Genomic DNA, 22,850 nt, shown 5'->3' on the forward strand with positions numbered 1-22,850 from the left:
GTGTGTTTATGTTTAGTGTGTTTATGTTTAGTGTGTTTATGTTAAGTGGATGTGTTTATGTTTAGTGTGTTTATGTTTAGTGTGTTTATGTTTAGTGTGTTTATGTTTAGTGTGTTTATGTTTAGTGGTTGTGTTTATGTTTAGTGTGTTTATGTTTGGTGTGTTTATGTTTAGTGTGTTTATGTTTAGTGTGTTTATGTTTAGTGGGTTTGTTTATGTTTAGTGGGTTTGTTTATGTTTAGTGGGTTTATGTTTAGTGGGTTTATGTTTAGTGTGTTTATGTTTGGTGGGTTTATGTTTAGTGTGTTTATGTTTAGTGTGTTTATGTTTAGTGTGTTTATGTTTAGTGTGTTTATGTTTAGTGTGTTTATGTTTAGTGTGTTTATGTTTGGTGGGTTTATGTTTAGTGGGTTTATGTTTAGTGTGTTTATGTTTAGTGTGTTTATGTTTAGTGTGTTTATGTTTGGTGGGTTTATGTTTAGTGGGTTTATGTTTAGTGTGTTTATGTTTAGTGTGTTTATGTTTAGTGTGTTTATGTTTAGTGTGTTTATGTTTGGTGGGTTTATGTTTGGTGGGTTTATGTTTGGTGGGTTTATGTTTAGTGGGTTTATGTTTAGTGTGTTTATGTTTAGTGTGTTTATGTTTAGTGTGTTTATGTTTAGTTATCTCAGTGCGTCTTGAGGACAATTCTTTTGGTGTAATTTAATTCAGTTTATTCATTTCAACTATACAAACAGAACAAACGTACAGAAACCAGGAAACGAGGCTCAATGAACCTGCTAAACCGGTTTTACATTTACTTCAGGAAACTGCATGTGAATATTCAGCACTACTGCACAGTCGATGTTTTACTGCAGTATTAAAGTGTCCATGAGGTCGGCCAGCCCGACTCTCAGATATCCACCACGCAGGTCGCCGCGCTGGCCGTTATAGCATCAGAGATGACCTTTGCCCCGGATTCTCCGATGCCGTTTCCCTGCAAACTGAGAAAGACGTTTTTAATTGAGACGAATAAATCGAATGAAAACAACCAGAAGGAAACTGACTTTATGTACGTGAGCTGGTGGTTTCCCTTCAGCGCCGTGGCGATGAATATGGCTCCATCCATCCCTAAAGCGTTCTCCTGCAGACTGACCACACACACAGTCCATACTTTGAATCCAGGGAGTAAAGTTACCACAGTATTTGCTTTTGACTTTATTTATGTTGAAATTAATGCTTCAAATGAGCAAATGATTTCCTGACAGACGTCTGGAGGAGAAGCTGCGAGTCGCTCCTGTTAGTGCAACATGAACCTCAAGCTGAGGCCTGGGTTTCTCTTATCTAGGTAACTTCAGGATTAACTCTGGTTTACTCTTATCTAGGTAACTTCAGGATTAACTCTGGTTTACTCTTATCTAGGTAACTTCAGGATTAACTCTGGTTTTCTCTTATCCAGGTAACTTTGGGATTAACTCTGGTTTTCTCTTATCCAGGTAACTTCAGGATTAACTCTGGTTTACTCTTATCTAGGTAACTTCGGGATTAACTCTGGTTTTCTCTTATCCAGTTCTGGCATTCAGTTTAGATAGTTATGTTATTTATTCTTCGTTTTATATGTTAATTATTTAATTATGTATTTCTTTACTAATCTCTCGTGCTGGACTTTATTCATCATCATTCTGGGGCCGGGAGGCTCCATAGTCCTTCTTGCCGAGGCCCCCGGAGGTCTAGAAACGTCCCTGTTGATAAGTCAAGCAGGAAACAGAGAGATCCTGGATATGTTGATCCCGGTTCGTAGTACAGGACTCTGGTCATTCTAGACCACGTTTAAAGAAAAGATGACAAAGTTTCTGCTGATAAAGTTTCTGCTGATAAAGTTTCTGTTGATAAAGTTTCTGTTGATAAAGTTGTTGGTGATGAAGTTGTTGGTGATGAAGTTGTTGGTGGTGAAGTTGTTGGTGATGAAGTTGTTGGTGATGAAGTTGTTGTGCTGCTCAATCTTCCTCCTGATATTTAGTCAGAACATAATTTAAAGTCCATCTTGTGTTTGTTTCCCATTTTTATTAAAGAATCTCAGACGGTGATGTTGCCCCAGCTCTGTTGCCCCTGCTCTGTTGCCCCTGCTCTGTTGCCCCTGCTCTGTTGCCCCTGCTCTGTTGCATAGTTGCGGGAATGTTGTTGACGCATGCGTCACATAATTCTCACCGGGTTGCATCGAGGAGCTTTTTTCAAGTCTGAGTATCCTGCTGTACTGGTACTGGTACTGGTACTGGTACTGGTACTGGTACTGGTACTGGTACTGGTATCGGTATCGGTGCTTCCCTAACCTTCGTTGACGGTTTTGATGAATTTCTGTCTTGTTCATCTTGAGCAGACTAAAGCTTCAGGTACACACTTTGCTTTATTTCTTTATCTTACTGCAGTTGAACTGAAACACAAGCGTTAGATATAAATACATCCTGGATGAAGAACCAAAGTAAACAGAACTGTGATCATCTGGTGGATCAGGTGTTTCATAATGTTTCATAATGCATGAATGAATTTCATGTTCCTCCACATATCAAACCAGGTGATTTGCCACTGAAGGTAACTGATGTGATGAAGCCAATAACTGCAGTTTATTCTACTCCAGATAATAAAATGTTTCTGGAGCAGGCAGAGTGTTGAGTTGAGGTCAGGACCTACTTCAGATAATAAAATGTTTCTGGAGCAGGCAGAGTGTTGAGTTGAGGTCAGGACCTACTTCAGATAATAAAATGTTTCTGGAGCAGGCAGAGTGTTGAGTTGAGGTCAGGACCTACTTCAGTGACTTGAGACTTCTGTTGGTTTTCAAGGCGTTGGCCAGGGCTTTGGCTCCTTCCATTCCCACTGCGTTGCCACGGAGACTGGAAACAAAACAGGAAGTGTTCACAGCTCGGTTGGCGGAGCGGTCGTCTCCCAATCGGAAGGTTGCAGGTTCCCATCTCTGCCTACCTACATGTTGAAGTGTCCTTGGGCAAACTGCTCCCATTAGAGTGACAGCGCCTTGCACGGCTGCAGCCTCCAGTGGTGCGTGAATGTGTGTGTGAATGTGTGAATGTGTGTGTGAATGTGTGAATGTGTGTGTGAATGTGTGTGTGAATGTGTGAATGTGTGTGTGAATGTGTGAATGTGTGTGTGAATGCGTGAATGTGTGTGTGAATGTGTGAATGTGATGAATCGCTCTCAGCGAAAAGGCACCTACATAAGTGAAGACCATTTACCATGCCAGTGTGTAAACATGTTGTTGTATAAACATGGTGTGTAACTTGTGAAAACATGTTGTGTAAACATGTTGTTGTGAAAACATGTTGTGTAAACATGTTGTTGTGTAAACATGGTGTGCAACTTGTGTAAACATGTTGTGTAAATATGTGTTATCATGTTGTTGTGTAAACATGTGTGTAAACATGTTGTGTAAACGTGTTGTTATGTTGTTGTGTAAACGTGTTGTGTTATGTTGTTTTGTTATCATGTTGTTTTGTTATCATGTTGTTGTGTAAACACGTGTTGTGTTATCATGTTGTTGTTTAAACACGCGTTGTGTTATCATGTTGTTGTGTTATCATGTTGTTGTGTTATCATGTTGTTGTTTAAACACGCGTTGTGTTATCATGTTGTTGTGTTATCATGTTGTTGTTTAAACACGCGTTGTGTTATGTTGTTTTGTTATCATGTTGTTTTGTTATCATGTTGTTGTGTAAACACGTGTTGTGTTATCATGTTGTTGTTTAAACACGCGTTGTGTTATCATGTTGTTGTGTTATCATGTTGTGTAAACACGCGTTGTGTTATCATGTTGTTGTTTAAACACGTGTTGTGTTATCATGTTGTTGTTTAAACACGCGTTGTGTTATCATGTTGTTGTGTTATCATGTTGTTGTGTTATCATGTTGTTGTTTAAACACGCGTTGTGTTATCATGTTGTTGTGTTATCATGTTGTTGTGTTATCATGTTGTTGTGTAAACACGTGTTGTGTTATCATGTTGTTGTGTAAACACGTGTTGTGTTATCATGTTGTTGTGTTATCATGTTGTTGTGTTATCATGTTGTTGTGTTATCATGTTGTTGTTTAAACACGCGTTGTGTTATCATGTTGTTGTGTTATCATGTTGTTGTGTAAACACGTGTTGTGTTATCATGTTGTTGTGTTATCATGTTGTTGTGTAAACACGTGTTGTTGTGACTCACTCCAGGGTGTGGACGCTCTGGTTGGTCATGAGAGCTTCAGCCAAGGCGACGGTGCCGCTGGTTCCTGCTGAAACTCCCTGGAGACTGAAGAGACAGAGAAACTGGAAAACAACCAGGAAGCTCCTCCCCCATCACCCAGAACATTAGAACCACCTGACGTTGTGTAGGTCCCCCGTATATAAAGGGAGGACCCCCATTTCTACTTAGAAATAGATTTACATTAGTTTCTATTGAATGCAAATCAGCGATGTGTCCTTTGTTATACCGACCATAACGTTTGCAGGGAACTGTTGGTTTTCAGAGCTTCTGCTAGAAAGATGACGCCTTCATTCCCAATAGCGTTCTCCTGTAGGCTGCAACACACACACACACACACACACACACACACACACACACACACACACACACACACACACACACACACACACACACACACACACACACACACACACACACACACACACACACACACACACACACACACACACACACACACACACACACACACACACACACACACACACACACACACACACACACAGTGAGTTGAGGAGGTGGTGAAGCAGAGGTCTGAAGGTGGAGCTTCACTCCAGTCTCACTCCAGGAGCTTGATGGTGGCGTTGGTCTGCAGGGCGTCGGCCAGAGATTTAGTGGCTGTGGACTTGATGAAATTCCACTGGAGGCTAAAAAACACAAGAGATGCACATGAGATCCTGTGTGAGGTAAATACAGGATATTCAGGCTGAGATGGAAACTAGTAGTTTGGATCATCTCACATAGAGACACCTCCTCTTTCACTTCAGCTCCTCCCATCATGATTCAAATGGAAATTTTACTCTGAAAATCTGAATTTCTGTCTTCCTGCCAAAAGAGTCATTGACTGCTCGAGTGGATTTGTTGGGTTTTTCTCTTTTCTCTGTTAAAAGCACCAAGAAATGACTGTTGTGTTTGGTGCTCTGTAAATAAAGTTGAATTGAATTGAATTGATTCTGATTCTGGACAGGAAGTTGAGTCAAAATGAATTTTTCCTCCTTTTGTCAGGAAACAGGTTCAATGGAGGAGCAGGAGGAGAAGGAGGAGGAGGAGGAGCAGGAGGAGGAGGAGGAGTGGAGCAGGAGGAGGAGGAGGAGGAGGAGTGGAGGAGGAGGAGGAGCAGGAGGAGGAGAAGGAGTGGAGCAGGAGGAGGAGGAGGAGGAGGAGGAGGAGTGGAGGAGGAGGAGGAGGAGTGGAGGAGGAGGAGGAGAAGGAGGAGAAGGAGGAGGAGTGGAGCAGGAGGAGGAGGAGGAGGAGGAGGAGGAGCAGGAGGAGGAGGAGAAGGAGCAGGAGGAGGAGGAGAAGGAGGAGGAGGAGGAGGAGGTGCAGGTGGGGCAGGAGGAGCAGGAGGAGGTGGTGTAAGACTTGATAAAAAATTAATTGGCTCTTAATTTGATAGCGTTGATCTACTTTGAAAAACGTTTTCCTCTTCGCTGTCTATTGAAGTGACATCATCAAATCCAGGATCAAATCCAGGATCAAATCCAGGATCAAATCCAGGATCAAATCCAGGATCAAATCCAGGATCAAATCCAGGATCAAATCAGTGGATGTGATTTGGCCTCCTGCACTAGTGAGGGATCAGTGTGTAGGACGTTGGCAGCAGAACTCACTGCAGGGAGGTGAGGCCACGATTGACCTTGATTGCAGCAGCGATGGCCTGAATGCCCTCGTCATGGAGCAGGTTAGCTGTGAGGCTGAAGCACATCAGGTCAGATTATCACCACAGGAACACCGACTCTCAAAAGGTTGTCGTGGCTCGTCGGACGCGTTTCAACTCGTCTGCTCCCACACACTGGCGTTGGACAGTGGACAGTCCAGTTTGTGGAGACGGGGGGGGGACAGCGGCGCTCATCATGAGGGAACAAACCGAAGCTTTAGAGCTGAAGTGTTGAGTCGGGGTTTGACAGAGAAATCTCACTGCAGGCTGACGGAGCGCGTTGTGTCCATCGTGTGACGGCGTTAGGTCGTCTGTCAACCGCTGAACAGGAAATAAACATGAGGCGACTCACTCGAGTTCCTGCAGGGAGTCGTTGTGATGGAGCGCGTTGGCCATGTGTTTGGCTCCCTCCACCCCGATGGAGTTCTCCCTGAGGCTGAATGAGGAAACGGTAAATAAACCACAGGTAAAGGTTTTACAGCAACAGATACTTTTGTTCACATGTAGATTTATTTCTCAATTACAGACATGATTAGAGGAAAAGTGAAAACAGGTGGAAAAGAATTGAAACGCTTTACTTAAAGTACAAGGAAACTACTTGGAAAAAAAGAACACTTGTACAAATAAGTAACAGAGTTTAACCTCTTTACCTCAGTAAAACTGATAAAAGTACCACAGGTTATGGAATGTACTCAAGAACAGAGAGTTTTGGTTTTATTGGATAGAACAAGCTCAGTCCCAGGATATTTCCATCTCTACATGTTCAGAACTATCCTTTAAAACAATTCAAATTCACACACAAGAAAAGAGTGATTGAGCTACAATGAGCAGCCAAACCTACAGGGGGCAGTGTAACGACAAGCACAAAGCCACGCCGGCCAATCAGCCAATGGCACCAATTACTTCCTGTTCCTTCAGCGATGGTGGCGGGATTGTAAAGGCTTGTTCACTATGGTTAGTCGTGTGGACGTGCAGAGTTTTCAGGTAGAAAGAATTCTAGTGAACAAAAACACTTTGAAGTATCACGGTACTCGCTTCGTGTAAATGAGCCTTTCAATCAATCCAATGATCTATTTTCAGGATTATTAGTTATCAATACCATGGATTCCCCCTGAAAGCTCATCTAGAGAAAGAAGTGGAAGGTCCAGACGACTCAGAGTCAGAAGAAACCAAGTAGTGAGACGGAGTAGAGTCGGAGGTTTACTTGAGGGAAACGAGGCGGCGGTTGACCCGCAGAGCTCTGGTCAGCGCCGTCATGCCCTCGTTGCTGATGGAGTTACTCTGCAGCCTGCGACATGAAGAGCAGTTACTGGAGGAAGCAGCTCCTTCCCAGCAGCTCTACCTGATTGTTGAGCGGCAGAGTGGGGATGTTGGAGGTTTACTGACTGGAGCGACAGCAGACTCTGGTTGAAGGTCAACGCCTCTGCTAGAGCGACTGTCCCTTTGTCTCCAAGCTGGTTGCTGCAAAGCCTGCAGGACAGAACAGAACACATTGGAAGTATTGGTGAGGAACAGGAAGTACTGTACAAAATACTGTACAAAATACTGAAATGATTTTCTAAAATTGGAAAAAAAACAAAAAACAATCAAAAGTTGTTAGAGAAAAGACAAAATGGCTGAAGTACCTAACCCTACTCCTACTCCTACTCCTACTCCTACTCCTAACCCTACTCCTACTCCTACTCCTAACCCTAACCCTAACCCTAACCCTACTCCTAACCCTAACCCTAACCCTACTCCTAACCCTAACCCTACTCCTACTCCTAACCCTAACCCTACTCCTAACCCTACTCCTACTCCTAACCCTACTCCTACTCCTACTCCTACTCCTACTCCTACTCCTACTCCTAACCCTACTCCTACTCCTACTCCTACTCCTAACCCTACTCCTAACCCTAACCCTACTCCTACTCCTACTCCTACTCCTACTCCTACTCCTAACCCTAACCCTACTCCTACTCCTACTCCTACTCCTACTCCTACTCCTAACCCTAACCCTAACCCTAACCCTAACCCTTCCTGTGACCATAAGACTGTCTAACTCCTCCCGGTTAATAGTGTTTCTGTGTTTTGGTTCATTTCATTCTTTCTGTGCTTCTATTAGTCACGTGAAGCCTTGAACATATTAACACCTAAAATTACTGAGTTCATTTTCATCCTTTCTCATTTGATATTCAACTTTCTTTCTTTTTATTCAGTGCAGCGCAAAACTGAATTCTATTCTATTCTATTCTATTCTATTCTATTCTATTCTAACATGTGGTTTTTGTACGTGCATCTTAACTACATATAGAAGTTGTGTGAGTTTTGCGGCTGCAGCTGAACGTGCTCTCAGGATTCAGACTCTGGAGTCCGGCTTCAGGACGAACACAGAACTAATGAGACGCTTCAGATTACAGCAGCTTGGTGAGACTTCGGTTGGTCTTAAGAGCATGTGCGATCTTCTTAGCTCCTCCAGGTCCGATGGAATTCTTCCGTATGCTGAAAGATGACAGGAGTGGAAGAAAGAACAAAGGAACATCTTCAGATTTGAGAGTAAATACTAAATACACATGTATGTTCGGTAACAGCCAGGATGGAACGCAGTTCACTTCAGAGACACCAGCTTGCGGTTGCACTGCAGGACTTCAGCCAGCGCTCCGGCTCCGCCCTCCTCGATGCCGTTGTTCTGGAGGCTGGAGTACAAACATTCAAGCTCACATCAGCTGCAACATCTGCAGTTTGTATTTCATCTAAAACTGTATTTCAACTCACTTGATGGATATCATGGATTGATTCATCTTCAGAGCTTCTGCCAGGAACTTTGCTCCTTTGGACCCGATGTTGTTGTTCCGCAGGCTGAATAGAAGGAGAACCACCGAGTTCTGCTTTACTGAACGGTTTGCTTAGAAAATGATCCATAACAAGAGAAGAACGCTTCTCTCTCTTATCATTTTAGTTCATATCAAAAATGAAAATCATGTGAAGCTACAAGCATGTCGTCCTCGAGGTGACTGGAAGGTCAATAGACTGCATAATGAAAATAATCCTTCATAATCATAAACACAGAATATTTTTCATTCATTCACACTCGTCTCTCCAGTCAGATCGTTCTCCGATCAGAACTCACTGATCAGCTGTTATTTTTTTAAATTATATTTTAAGGCAATTTTGAAGCTGTGACGGTTCCAAATGATCCCATTGACTTGATGTATTAAAGAAACTACTACCATGATTTGTTTCTGTCTGACTGAAAACCTCAGAAGAAATGTGTCAAACGTCAGTTCAGGAAGTGAATTAGTGCTTCTGAAAGTCCTGAGATCAGCTGACAGAGATCCTGCATGTTCTTAGTCATGTCAGTCAGTCATGTCCTTGACTGGATCTTATTCGAGGAACTGAGCCACAAATGATCATTAGACCTTTGAATCACAAACCAAGATGACGACATGAACTTAACATTCATTTGACGAGGCGACATGAGAGAGCTCACCTGAGAGACGTCAAGGTCCGGTTCACCATCAGGGCTCGACTCAGAGCTTTGGCACCTTTGCTGCTGATGTTGTTGTCGGCCAAACTTCAGGGTGAATAAAAGAAGAAGTCATAGTGTCATAAGTCTGTTCACAGTGGAAACCACTCCAGCTACCATGCAGCCACATGAGTGTCCTCCTCCATGGGAATCAGCCAGAAATATCACCTCTCATGTGTTTGTCAGAAATGAACCCATGGTTGCAGATCCACTGGTTGAAAACAGTCACTCTACTAAAAGCCTCATGCTCACCTGATTTTCTGAATATTGCAATCTTTGGCACTCATGAGGCTCCCCAGCAGCTCCATCACATCATCTCTGAAGTGATTATTCTCCAACCTGTCCAAAAGGTACAAAATGCATTTCACCTTCAGTCCCACTCTGGAGTTTTCATTTACTGACGTTAAGGCCCGTTTCCATGACAACGGTTCAAGTGAAAACACTCTAGTTTTAGAAAAGGTTCAGCTTTACACGGAAACGTTTTGAAGACGATGTCCACTGATGGTAGACATGCTGAAAATAATGTAGTTTTCATGTTGGGCCACTAGTGGGTGCTGTAGGTTGTTTTAGTAATGAAACCACACCCACATGCTCAGAGAACAAAACGCTTAAAACATAAACAAGGGGAGGACATTCTCCTGCACAGACGACCACGTTTGATTGTGACACTCTGATTGTTGTTGTTGTCCACCTCCTCAGGCACGTCAGAACAACTCTTTAATTTGGCCGTGGCGTCTGTGCACCGCAGCGGCGTTTCATCAGTCTAGTCAGAGATGCAGTCGCACGATTCCAGAAAGTTTTGTTTCCCCCGTTTACACGACGACCGAGTCGGAGCGTTTTTAAAAAGTTCCACCTTGAGAGCAGTTCTCAAAAGTTGTGTTTTCAGTGGCTCCGAGCTCCGTTGTCGTGCAAACGGACTCCTAAAGCGCAATGAAAGTTTAGCTTTTTCACTTGAACGGGGGAGTACCAGGGGCCTGAGGCCTCACCTGAGGTGGCTGCAGTACAGCAGCTGCGGCAGCAAACATTTGACAGTGGTGGAGTTGAGAGAGGCGTTGAGGTTGACCCGCTCGCTGCACTCTGGAGACACCTGCAGGAGGAAGGCCAGCATGACACAGTGAGGCCGAGTTAACTTTCCCACCAGGCTCCCGAGCCGCAAGTCCTCCTCGACACTGCGCAGCATGTCGGTGTGTTGCAGCTCCTGCAAACAGTAAGCCAGGTTAACTGCCCGGAGAGACACCACGGCACCGCCGCTGGCCAGCAGGCCCTGCAGGAACCCCGCTGCCCACGTCTTGTGGGATCCATCATCTTTACTGAGGACCAGAAGCCCAGCGAGAGGCCTGAGTGCTGCTGGGCACAGCAAGCCCGCCAGGAAGCGCACAAACACATCCAAGTGGCCGTCCTCAGCCTGCTGCGCGTGCTGAAAGGCACTTCTGAAATGGTTCTGGAAGCCGATCTTGGGCCAAGACATGGAGCTCTCAGAGAACAGGTCAAAGATGGTCCGTTTGGAGGAGGTGTGGTAGAAAATTGCTGCAAGGAACTCTTGTAGGGTCAGGTGTGTGAACCTGTACACTGTGTGTAAGACTGACTCCTCTCGAACAAGAACTCCAGCCCCAAAACTGCTTTGGGTCAAGAGCACATCGATTGCATAGGCCCTGAGGTCCTGCTCCGTGAAGGTGTACTTATGTTTGAGGAGACCGTAGAAGGCCAGTCGTCCGAGGTTCCCCAGCAGTTTGCGGTTGCTCCCGCTCCCATGAAGCTGCTCGGCCTTTACAGGCTCCCTCCCTCTTGGTTCACCGACTTCTGCCTTCATGCAACAAAAATGGGCGTAGAGTTCAGTGCAGGTCTTTGGAAGGCTGTCCTGCGTTCCACTCTGCATGATGTACGACAGGGTTTCAGCTACTATCCAGCAAATACACGGCATGTAGCACATCACCATCAGAACCTTGTGGGCCTCCAAGTGTGCCCATATTTTGCTGGCAAAGTCCTTCTCAGGGAAGTGGTGGTGGAGGAAGGTGTGGATATCTTTGGGGCTGAACCCTGGGATCTCGGTCACCCTGTCAACCAGCCCTCCAGGAATGAGCGAGGCGACTCCCGGCCGGGATGTCACCCACACGGCGACGCCAGGGAGCAGATTCCCCCGGAGGATGTTCGTAATCAAGTCGTCAACTGGCACTTCTTTCTTTGGATCGCTGCACGAAGCCGCATCGGAAAAGTTTAAAGTGCCGTGAAATTCGTCTAAACCGTCCAGTACGAGCAGCGTTTGGCAGGAGCCTCCGAGGACCAGACCCACATCTGCTAAATGGGGAAAGGACATTTTCACGAGCCTCTCGGCAGAAAGTTTCTCCAGGGAGTTCAGCTCGCAGAACGTGAAAGGCAAAACAAAGCTGACGTCGCTGCAGACGGCGCCCACACTCCACTGTCTGACGAAGTGGCGCACCCAGGTGGTCTTGCCAATTCCTGCCACTCCGACTGTGAGGGAGACCCTGGGGGACAGACTGACCCGGGTCAGGGGCTCCAGGAGCCTGGCCAGGCCCAGCTGTCGGAAGGGAGTCCGTTTGCCTCCTCGGGTCACTCCCACCTGCATCAGGTCGTGCTCCTTGAGCTGGAGGTCCGAAAGTCCGTCCACCAGGAGCAAAGTCCTGGATGAGATGTTGAGTTTGGGGCAGCTGATGGAATATCTTTCTCTGTGCTGCTCAAACCTCTGCAACAAGGCCTCCTTGTGCTCCTTCACCATGGCGTCTACAGGAAACAAGAGAGACGACGTTCAGTCAGGAGAAACCGCTCGGAAACAAATGTCGACCTCGGTTTCAGTTCCTGAATGTTCCTGTTCACACCACAACGCGTCCACCAGACCACGGGAACCAAGTCGGTATTCTCCCAATACATACTGCAGGGAATTGTGTGGTTTCTATACAAAAACAACCAACGGCGCCAGCTGGTGGCCCAACGTGCTAACCACATCTTTTTCAGTGTTTCTGCCGTTACGTTGCCGAGTGAACAGGAAACTTCTCTGAAACGAAAATGCAACAAAAGGTGTTTTCACCTGAGACGTTGTGTGAACGGCACCTAAATGTAATCTGACTCACCGTGGTTCAATATGAGCAGAGCAGCAGGAGAGGCGGAGCTCTGGATGAAGCCCTGCAGGCTGTCGGCGGCCGGGCTGCCATCGCCCGTCACAAGAGAGGTGAGCATCTGAACCTGCTCCTGCAGTGGACCGGCTGCCTTTACCTTCGCCTCCTGGGCGGAGCTCAGCACCTCCACTTCTCTCAGGTGGGTCAGTATCTCCTCCAGGAACGCCGCCGTGACGAAGCGCTGAAGCTGCTCTTGATGCTTCAGCATCCAGCCAACATCTGCATCACAACGACCGAAGGTCATGAAAGGACGATCAGCAGAGACGTTTTCAAATTCTGCACAATAATTCATGTTTCAAAAGAAACAACTTGATAATAAACCAGATAAACAGGAGTTTATTGACCTAATCCCTCCAACAGCAAGTCAATCTATTGGATTAAAACGTCAGAACTTTTAGAATCAGATTATTTCTAATCATGACTGCAGAGATTGGCTGGGTGTTTGGTGGTAAGAAAGACTCACATGAAGAGAGCGGTTCATTCTGGAGGGTCAACCTGCTGCTGAGAGCAACGCCTTTTACTTCTAAATACATCGTGTAAAAAACTAATACATAAAAAGAAATAAATATTACTTGGAATTTAGTTTAGTTTCTTTCAATAAGTACAAATAGTGATACCTGTGTATTAAATACACAAAACCTAAGTATTAATCTACCGTCTCCAGCACGTTTACAATGAAATTATAATCGTCACTAAAGTAAATCTCCAGATCCTTGTTTCCCACGGCCACTTTGGGAGCAGAAGAACAAAACTCAGACCCTCTCAGCAGTTTGGTACCAGCAGAAGTACCAAACCAGCAGAAGTACCAAACCAGCAGAAGTACCAAACCAGCAGAAGACTTTACCAGCAGAAGTACCAGACCAGCAGAAGTACCAAACCAGCAGAAGTACCAAACCAGCAGAAGACTTTACCAGCAGAAGTACCAGACCAGCAGAAGTACCAGACCAGCAGAAGTACCAGACCAGCAGAAGACTTTACCAGCAGAAGTACCAAACCAGCAGAAGTACCAGACCAGCAGAAGACATTAGAAGACACTCTCTCACCTTTGGCTGTGGTCAGTTCAGGGATTTAAAAACGGCATCAAAAGTTTAAAAAAAGCATAAAAAGTATAATAACTAAGATAAGAGATTTATTAAATAGATCTAATAAGTAAGTAAAGTCTATAGTTTATTCTACATCCTGTGTATCTGGGAATGTTTTAAGTCCTGATTTAAAAGAAGTGAGTGTGTCAGCAGTCTTCAGGTGTTCAGGAACTTTGTCCCACAGGTGAGGAGGTAGGAACTAAAAGCTGCTTCACCTTGTTTCTTCTGACTGTAGGAACAGTGAGTCAGCCTCTTCCTGAGGACCTCAGAGCTCTGGAGCTCTAATGAGTGAAACACCCAGGAAGCAGCAGATGTAGGGGAGATTTAGTGAAACCAGGAACCTTAACATCCTCCTGAACCTTCCTCATTCAGTCCAGTTGCTCTTCAACAGAAGAGTTTAGAGGATCGGAGGCTTTGGTCCAGAAACGGATTAAAGACAATCAAACAAACAAACTCACAAACTGTAAAATTAACCAACTAAAATCTAAAGTGTTTTGGATTTTCACAGTAAAAGTCACAGGTTTTATCTTAATTTCCAGTGTCCAGGGAAGCTGGAGGACGGAATCAGGAAACTGCTTTTGTTCTGGAGACGTTTGGGTCCAAAGTGGTGAGGAAGACCAAAAGTGAAGGTTCTGCAATGTGCTGCTCTTTACGAGACGCCGCAGTTTCCACTCAGGAAGCGGACGTGGTTTTCAGTGCATCACTGTGATGATGAACGGCTGCTTGTTCAGCGCAGCCTGCAGGATCCGCTCAGGTCCAAAGAACAAAGAACAGACAAACACAGTGAAAGTATCTGCTCTTCCTAATACTGCTTGTCCACCAAGGATTAAACTGCTTCAGCGGCAGGAGAGGACTCCACTGCGTCCTCCACGCCGAGGACTCCACTGCGTCCTCCACGCCGAGGACTCCACTGCGTCCTCCACGCCGAGGACTCCACTGCGTCCTCCACGCCGAGGACTCCACTGCGTCCTCCACGCCGAGGACAGCAACAACAACAGGAATAATAACTTTAAATATCAGAACCGTTGCTCCACAAACTGCTTGACAGTAAAAACAAAGGAGAGGAATGAAGCTCCTGATTCCAGAGTTTCTGGAAGGTTCCACCCTGGGACCCGTTTCAGTGGTTCTGAGCGCCACTGGGGATCAACGGAAGCCCAAAAGGTCACACAGGTTTTCTGTTTCCTCTAGAAAAGGTCCTGAAGACTGAAAAGACGTGTGATGAGTTAGAAAGTTGGACTGGATCTCAGGCCAGGAGGAACAGGAAGTCTTTCACCAAACTGCTGGATCACTTCTCCTTTTGTTTTGACAGAAATCTGCCGGGTCGATCAGCTTCAGGCGTTCTGTTTCTCAAATAAACACCAATTCTCCAATTCTCACTTGTCTTAAAAGCAGTTGAAGTACTTTTGATAGTAATCATGTGACCATGTATTAATGTCAGCTCCTCCCAGCTGGAAGTTACTTCAAATATACTCAGTTTTACTCAAAGAGGCCTTATAATTTCAATATAATAATATAAATTTTGTATGGACAGAAGATTGTACTATATAGCAGAATAAGTTTTTCTGGACACTAAATAAAAGTGAACTAATGAATCCATCAGTGTGTTTGTACTCGTGAACATGTCGCTGTCTGTCTGTGTACTCACTGAACTTCATGTTCACATCTCTACTGGGGAAGAACAACTTTGTTACTATTTAACTAAACTCCTGTTTACTGAGGAGCAGTACTTTGACTGCTCTAAAGTACCTCAGCCCTCCTGTGACAGTAATACTGGCTCAGCGTCGGCGGCTCAGCAGAACACATGTTGGACCTTAATCTCAGGTCTCACTTAATCCTCAATCAACTTTAAAGGGACTTTTCAGTAACTTGCTTCAGTTTGGATTAAAAGTTGAGCAGGATGATGTCGTGTAGGACAGAGGAAAGTACTATGATGTCCTGTACTATAATGTCCTGTAGGACAGAGGAAAGTACTATGATGTCCTGTACTATAATGTCCTGTAGGACAGAGGAAAGTACTATGATGTCCTGTACTATAATGTCCTGTAGGACAGAGGAAAGTACTATAATGTCCTGTACTATAATGTCCTGTAGGACAGAGGGAAGTACTATAATGTCCTGTAGGACAGAGGAAAGTACTATGATGTCCTGTACTATAATGTCCTGTAGGACAGAGGAAAGTACTATGATGTCGTGTAGGACAGAGGAAAGTACTATGATGTCCTGTACTATAATGTCCTGTAGGACAGAGGAAAGTACTATAATGTCCTGTAGGACAGAGGAAAGTACTATGATGTCCTGTAGGACAGAGGAAAGTACTATGATGCCCTGTACTATAATGTCCTGTAGGACAGAGGAAAGTACTATAATGTCCTGTACTATAATGTCCTGTAGGACAGAGGAAAGTACTATAATGTCCTGTAGGACAGAGGAAAGTACTATGATGTCCTGTACTATAATGTCCTGTAGGACAGAGGAAAGTACTATGATGTCGTGTAGGACAGAGGAAAGTACTATGATGTCCTGTAGGACAGAGGAAAGTACTATGATGTCCTGTACTATAATGTCCTGTAGGACAGAGGAAAGTACTATGATGTCCTGTAGGACAGAGGAAAGTACTATGATGTCCTGTACTATAATGTCCTGTAGGACAGAGGAAAGTACTATGATGTCGTGTAGGACAGAGGAAAGTACTATGATGTCCTGTACTATAATGTCCTGTAGGACAGAGGAAAGTACTATAATGTCCTGTAGGACAGAGGAAAGTACTATGATGTCCTGTACTATAATGTCCTGTAGGACAGAGGAAAGTACTATGATGTCCTGTACTATAATGTCCTGTAGGACAGAGGAAAGTACTATGATGTCCTGTACTATAATGTCCTGTAGGACAGAGGAAAGTACTATGATGTCCTGTACTATAATGTCCTGTAGGACAGAGGAAAGTACTATAATGTCCTGTAGGACAGAGGAAAGTACTATGATGTCCTGTACTATAATGTCCTGTAGGACAGAGGAAAGTACTATGATGTCGTGTAGGACAGAGGAAAGTACTATGATGTCCTGTACTATAATGTCCTGTAGGACAGAGGAAAGTACTATGATGTCGTGTAGGACAGAGGAAAGTACTATAATGTCCTGTAGGACAGAGGAAAGTACTATGATGTCGTGTAGGACAGAGGAAAGTACTATGATGTCCTGTAGGACAGAGGAAAGTACTATGTTGTCCTGTACTATAATGTCGTGTAGGACAGAGGAAAGTACTATAATGTTGTGTAGGACAGAGGAAAGTACTATGATGTCCTGTAGGACAGAGGAAAGTACTATGATGTCCTGTACTATAATGTCGTGTAGGACAGAGGAAAGTACTATGATGTCCTGTAGGACAGAGGAAAGTACTTCCTGACAAGCAGGACATGAGCGATCAGGATGTGTTACCTTCTGCCTCTGAAGGTACGGAGGCGCAGAGGGACGTGGACTGCAGATCCAGGTAGCAGTCGTCCTGCCAGGTGACCCGTTTGCTCCGATCCAGAGTGGAATCATGATGTTCCTTCCTCTCCATGGGAACCTTGGATGGTTCCTCCGTTCTCCTGCTCCGGTTTCTTTCTATAGGAGGCAGAAAAAACACTCGACTTGGAAAGGACATGAATGGAGGTGATTAAGACCAAATGTAAAATGTGATTTATGGATTGAAGTGTCAGCAGAACCTTGTTCATGCTTTTAGAAAAGAAACTGATCCATCTCAAGGTTCTGCTGGAGTACATGTCCTGTTCTTCCATGGTAGTAAAGATTACTGCACCCGGACGGAGAATCGTTCTGTTCACTGGTGAGACTAAAGGTGCTTTGAAGCAGAGCATGGTTCTGTTGTGCTGAGCGTGGCGGTTTCTCCCAGAGAAGGTTCCACTTGGTTTGACGTTCTACGGAACCCTCCGTTCTGTCTCTAGTTGAGATTCTTTGACAAGCGAGCGAACGTCTCTGCAGTGCAGGACTGAATCCAAACTCATGAAAAGCTCCGGCGATTCTTCTGCTGACGGTTCCTCTGTCCTCACCGCTCTCAGCCTCACCTGGACGCTCTGTAAAGCACCGGGTCGCTTCCATGAACTGAAAGGTTCAAGGTGAGTTCAAGGTCACGGATTCAGACGTGGCTCTCCTTCCTGGAGGCCAATTCCAGCTCAAACATCAGGAAACAATCCTTTTCCTGTGGAGTCCAGGTGAGTGTTGAGGGGAGGAGTCAGCTGAGGACAGGATGTGGCAGGAAGTAAAGAGGCCTCAGGAACCTCCCACCTCCAGCAGGTGAGAACCCCCTCCCTGAGCTCTGGTCTGTGGAGGGTAGGAAGATTCCCGTGGCTCCTGGACGTCCGGCCGCCGCGTCCAGTCGCTTGTTCCTGGTCCTCAGGTTGCATCATGTGGACAGACGTCCTGCAGGTTGCTGCTCTGGGTCAGTCCTTCGCTCTGGGGATGCTCTACGGTGCTCTACGATGCTCTACGACACTCGCAAAGACAATCTGGTTTCAGGTACACGAGTCGGGTTCTGCCCCAGGATTACTTACTATGTGTGGCTGAATAATGTAAACGTGTTGCTGCTAATTTACTTTATACGAGCTGACATGCTGGTGATCTTCAGGGTTTTTATTTTGGTGTATTTGTTCTGCAAGTATCTGGAGATATGTTGGTGTTGTACCGTGTATACAGTATATATACAGAAAGGTGCTATTCAATCGTAGCTGTTTTAGTATATTGATATATTGGTAAATGTGTTCTCATATATTTAGTGTGATTAATCCATATATGTTGCTAAATATGTTGTTGTTAGTCTGAATATATTAAGAAATATTTTCCTGCCACTTTGGTAAATATAGTCGTACTATATACTCGTGAATATGCTGATATGCTTGTGAATTGTTGCTGTAATATTTTTAATCTTCATGAAATGTGAACATGCATTAGTTCATTTAATCTAACTAAGTAGGTGAATATCTGGTGTGTCTTATTCTGGAGGGGTTAGGGTCCGCTCTACATTTCCTTTGTTTGTAGTTTAGTAGAAGTTTCATATCGTCTGGTAGTGTTTATGGTTGATTAATGCAACGTTGCAGAACTTTGACTTGATTCCAGACTAAGTTCTGTTCCTGCAGGGTTCTGTTTGTGGGATGGTCACACCGTGCAGGAGAACATGGTGGAGAACCTTCAGGGCAGCAGCACCTTCGAGATCGCTGCGTCCGACTCCACCGAGTCCAAGTCGTCCCTCAAAGCCAGTTTCCTCGGATCGAAGTCGGAGGATCTGCCAAGAACCTGACGGACCAGAAGACGTTCATCAACCGCAGCAGAGCGACCTTTCAGAATAAAGGCAACACCAACTTCAAGCGGCTGACGGAGACTCGGCCCAGTGCAGGTGAAGGTCTGACTGAGAGAAGTTCTGCTCCTCCTGTGGTCACCAGCATCCTGCACGGGACAAATGTCTTCTGTGTCTTTGACAGCCAGAAGTTAGACGCCAGCCATGTCCAAGAAGTCCACGGCAGTCTGGGAGCAATGGTGGTAATAATGAGTCCAAGTCCCTCCAGTGATGCTAAGCTACGTCGCTGCTGACGGAGGCCTGGCTGCCATTTTGCACCAACAGCCCCTCCCACCGCCAACAGCATTCATTCCCATTCATACGAGGCAATGTGCCTTGCCCAAGGACACAACGACAATGACTGCTTGATAAGAGTGGGATTCGAACCACCAACACCCTCCGGTTATTAGATGACCAACTCTACCACGGAGCCACGATTGCCCCCAGAGATCGAGAAGATGTGGAGGAACCAGAACCAGTCATCTTCAGAAGTTCTCCTGTCGGTTCTACAGGGACCTCAACCTTCCAGGTAACCCCACAACATTTGAAGAAGCAGTGAAGGCCTACATGGAGCTGCCAGAGCTGCCGGAGCTGCTGGGAGAGGAACCCGTCCTGGTGAAGGTCTGGTTGAAGAACCGCTGAAGAACTTATCTCCAGAAGCTCCCGACCTTCTGACGGAGCTCAGCGTCGGTCTGGGGAGGACAGTGGAAGAAGCCCTGGAAGACGTGCAGCTGTCAGGGGGACCTCCTGAAGGGGCTGGAGGGCGAAGACAGAGACATCAGGGTCATCCTGGAGGGAGGACGGTCGTCCTCTATCAGTCTGGATCCAGAAGTTCTCAGACCAGTTCAGCATTGTGGCAGTGGAGCGGTCATGTATTTATTACTTAACTCAACTCCTAATTATACTGCAGTAGAGCCGGCGATGAGTACTGAGTACTGAGTACTGAGTACTGAGGGCTCAGGATTCCGGGTATTTATCAACACATTGGACTTTGTCACGTTTCCCTGAGTCTCACTAACATCCAGTTCAATAAACAACTAAAGGTATAAGAGTAATCAGGATAAACGTAACCATGACAACACAAACAATCCCAGGAAACGTAAACCACAATCCCAAACCCCCTCAGATAGAGCAGTCACATAGACTAGTCTAGATAAACCACAATCCCAAACCCCCTCAGATAGAGCAGTCACATAGACTAGACTAGATAAACCACAATCCCAAACCCCCTCAGATAGAGCAGTCACATAGACTAGACTAGATAAACCACAATCCCAAACCCCCTCAGATAGAGCAGTCACATAGACTAGACTAGATAAACCACAATCCCAAACCCCCTCAGATAGAGCAGTCACATAGACTAGACTAGATAAACCACAATCCCAAACCCCCTCAGATAGAGCAGTCACATAGACTAGACTAGATAAACCACAATCCCAAACCCCCTCAGATAGAGCAGTCACATAGACTAGTCTAGATAAACCACAATCCCAAACCCCCTCAGATAGAGCAGTCACATAGACTAGACTAGATAAACCACAAACAGATCTGAGGGGTGCTGAGGATCCCAGGGGGCGCTGCAGCACCCCCAAACCAGCCCCTGTCTGGCGCCACCTTTGGTTGTATACAGGAATTGAAATGGAGATTAAACCTGCTGGTTATGAAGAAAACGACTCCACAGGTAGAAAACGACTCCACAGGTAGAGAACGACTCCACAGGTAGAGAACGACTCCACAGGTAGAAAACGACTCCACAGGTAGAAAACGACTCCACAGATAGAGAACGACTCCACAGGTAGAGAACGACTCCACAGATAGAGAACGACTCCACAGGTAGAGAACGACTCCACAGATAGAGAACGACTCCACAGGTAGAGAACGACTCCACAGATAGAGAACTACTCCACAGGTAGAGAACGACTCCACAGATAGAGAACGACTCCACAGGTAGAGAACTACTCCACAGGTAGAGAACGACTCCACAGATAGAGAACGACTCCACAGGTAGAGAACTACTCCACAGGTAGAGAACGACTCCACAGATAGAGAACGACTCCACAGGTAGAGAACGACTCCACAGGTAGAGAACTACTCCACAGGTAGAGAACGACTCCACAGATAGAGAACGACTCCACAGGTAGAGAACTACTCCACAGGTAGAGAACGACTCCACAGATAGAGAACGACTCCACAGGTAGAGAACTACTCCACAGGTAGAGAACTACTCCACTGGTAGAGAACGACTCCACAGGTAGAGAACTACTCCACAGATAGAGAACGACTCCACAGGTAGAGAACGACTCCACAGGTAGAGAACGACTCCACAGGTAGAGAACGACTCCACAGATAGAGAACGACTCCACAGGTAGAGAACTACTCCACTGGTAGAGAACTACTCCACTGGTAGAGAACGACTCCACAGGTAGAGAACTACTCCACAGATAGAGAACTACTCCACTGGTAGAGAACGACTCCACAGGTAGAGAACTACTCCACAGATAGAGAACGACTCCACAGGTAGAGAACGACTCCACAGGTAGAGAACGACTCCACAGGTAGAGAACGACTCCACAGGTAGAGAACTACTCCACAGATAGGGAACGACTCCACAGATCTAATCAATACAGAAGATCAACCATCAGCAGGCGTAGCTGTGAGAGTTTTACAATAATTTAACAGATTATGGATTAAAACCACTTCAACAGGTTCACACTGGTTGTATTTTATGAGGCAGTCCAGAAGCTGAAACCTCCGTCATGATGATGGAGAAGAAAGTCAACAACATCAGAAGACATGGTGGCTCTGATGAAGAAGCTGCTCTGATGAAGAAGCTGCTCTGATGAAGAAGCTGCTCTGATGAAGACGCTGCTCTGATGAAGAAGCTGCTCTGATGAAGAAGCTGCTCTGATGAAGAAGCTGCTCTGATGAAGAAGCTGCTCTGATGAAGAAGCTGCTCTGATGAAGAAGCTGCTCTGATGAAGAAGCTGCTGGAAGCATTTCAGGTTCAGACGGACAGAAACAGGCAAGAGGAGAATGTGTGTGAGGTTCATGTCTTCCTGTGTGGTTTGCTGATGATCACGTAATCTCTCTCAAAGGAAGCAAACTAAAGAAGAACCTGCTCAGTGCACTACGTTCAGCAGGGAACCATCAGTCTATAGAACCGACAGAACCGCTCAGGGATATTAAACTGGGCTGAAGCAGGAACAAGTTCAATTCATCAAGCAGAAACAAACATTCACATCCATTAAATATCATCCAGAGTTCTGACGTCTCAGAGAGTTCTGTGGTCAGAGCAGCTTGAGAAGCTCACCATGGGTTTGTCCTCCAGAGTCCTGAGGTTAGATGTCCATCCAGGTGAGGACACTCACTCTGCCGCGTCTCCGACGCCGCTGAGCGAGTTACAGTTACTGTTACTGAGGAGTCTTCTACTGCTGCAGCTCCTTCCTGTGCTTCTGTTTGACTTCCTGTGGTTAGTTAGTAGGTTCAAAGTCTCTCCGCTCTCGCACGCCATTAGTCATCTGCAACCTGAACGTGTTGCTGCAATGACAAACCTTGAATGAAAACTGAGAGATGATCTATCATTACCTACAATGAGCAATGAAGAGGGACTAGTTAACATTTACCAACAGAATTAAAGGCTCATATTCTACAAACTCCTGAAGGTTCTCCAGCAGTACTACTCGTCCCCATACCTGGACTGACGTCCCAGAAGTGAAGACAGTCTGTCCTCTCTCTCCCTGGCTTGTTTCAGGTTTTAAAAAGTGTGTTGCTCCAAGCAGCCAATCAGAGATCAAACCCTATATAGTGTCATCGGGGGTTTAGCCAATCCCAATCAAGGTAGGCCCTCCCTTTGACTCCTCCCACAATTAGGCAGCTCTGCTCTGGCACATGGCACCACCAGAGGAAGTACTTCCTCCTCTT

The 22,850-nt window shown here is 45.6% G+C and overlaps 1 protein-coding gene across 4 annotated transcripts; it reads right to left on the reverse strand.

The window, feature by feature from the left end:
* Positions 1-679: 679 nt before the first annotated feature.
* nlrc3 (NLR family, CARD domain containing 3) lies at positions 680-22,377 on the reverse strand. Of its 4 annotated transcripts, XM_080475215.1 has the most exons (20): positions 22,240-22,367; positions 19,497-19,685; positions 17,039-17,206; positions 12,477-12,740; positions 10,377-12,129; positions 9,643-9,729; positions 9,355-9,438; positions 8,640-8,723; positions 8,477-8,560; positions 8,283-8,366; positions 7,272-7,355; positions 7,090-7,173; positions 6,238-6,321; positions 5,839-5,922; positions 4,792-4,875; positions 4,462-4,545; positions 4,193-4,276; positions 2,784-2,867; positions 1,047-1,130; positions 680-983 (listed from the first exon to the last, which is right to left on the reverse strand). In XM_080475215.1, the coding sequence occupies exons 3-20, from the start codon at positions 17,160-17,162 to the stop codon at positions 893-895; spliced, it is 3,411 nt and encodes a 1,136-aa protein (XP_080331341.1). In that variant the 5' UTR covers positions 17,163-17,206; positions 19,497-19,685; positions 22,240-22,367; the 3' UTR covers positions 680-892. The 4 variants fall into 4 exon arrangements, 3 of the variants coding, with proteins under 3 accessions (XP_080331341.1, XP_080331340.1, XP_080331342.1); XM_080475214.1 differs by lacking the exon at positions 19,497-19,685 and having other exon boundaries at positions 683-983; positions 22,240-22,377; XR_013935789.1 differs by lacking the exon at positions 19,497-19,685 and having other exon boundaries at positions 694-983; positions 4,462-4,538; positions 22,240-22,377.
* Between the last annotated feature and the right edge of the window lie 473 nt (positions 22,378-22,850).

Source organism: Lipophrys pholis (genome assembly GCF_963383615.2).
Source record: "Lipophrys pholis genome assembly, chromosome: 1".
Lineage (NCBI taxonomy): Eukaryota > Metazoa > Chordata > Actinopteri > Blenniiformes > Blenniidae > Lipophrys > Lipophrys pholis.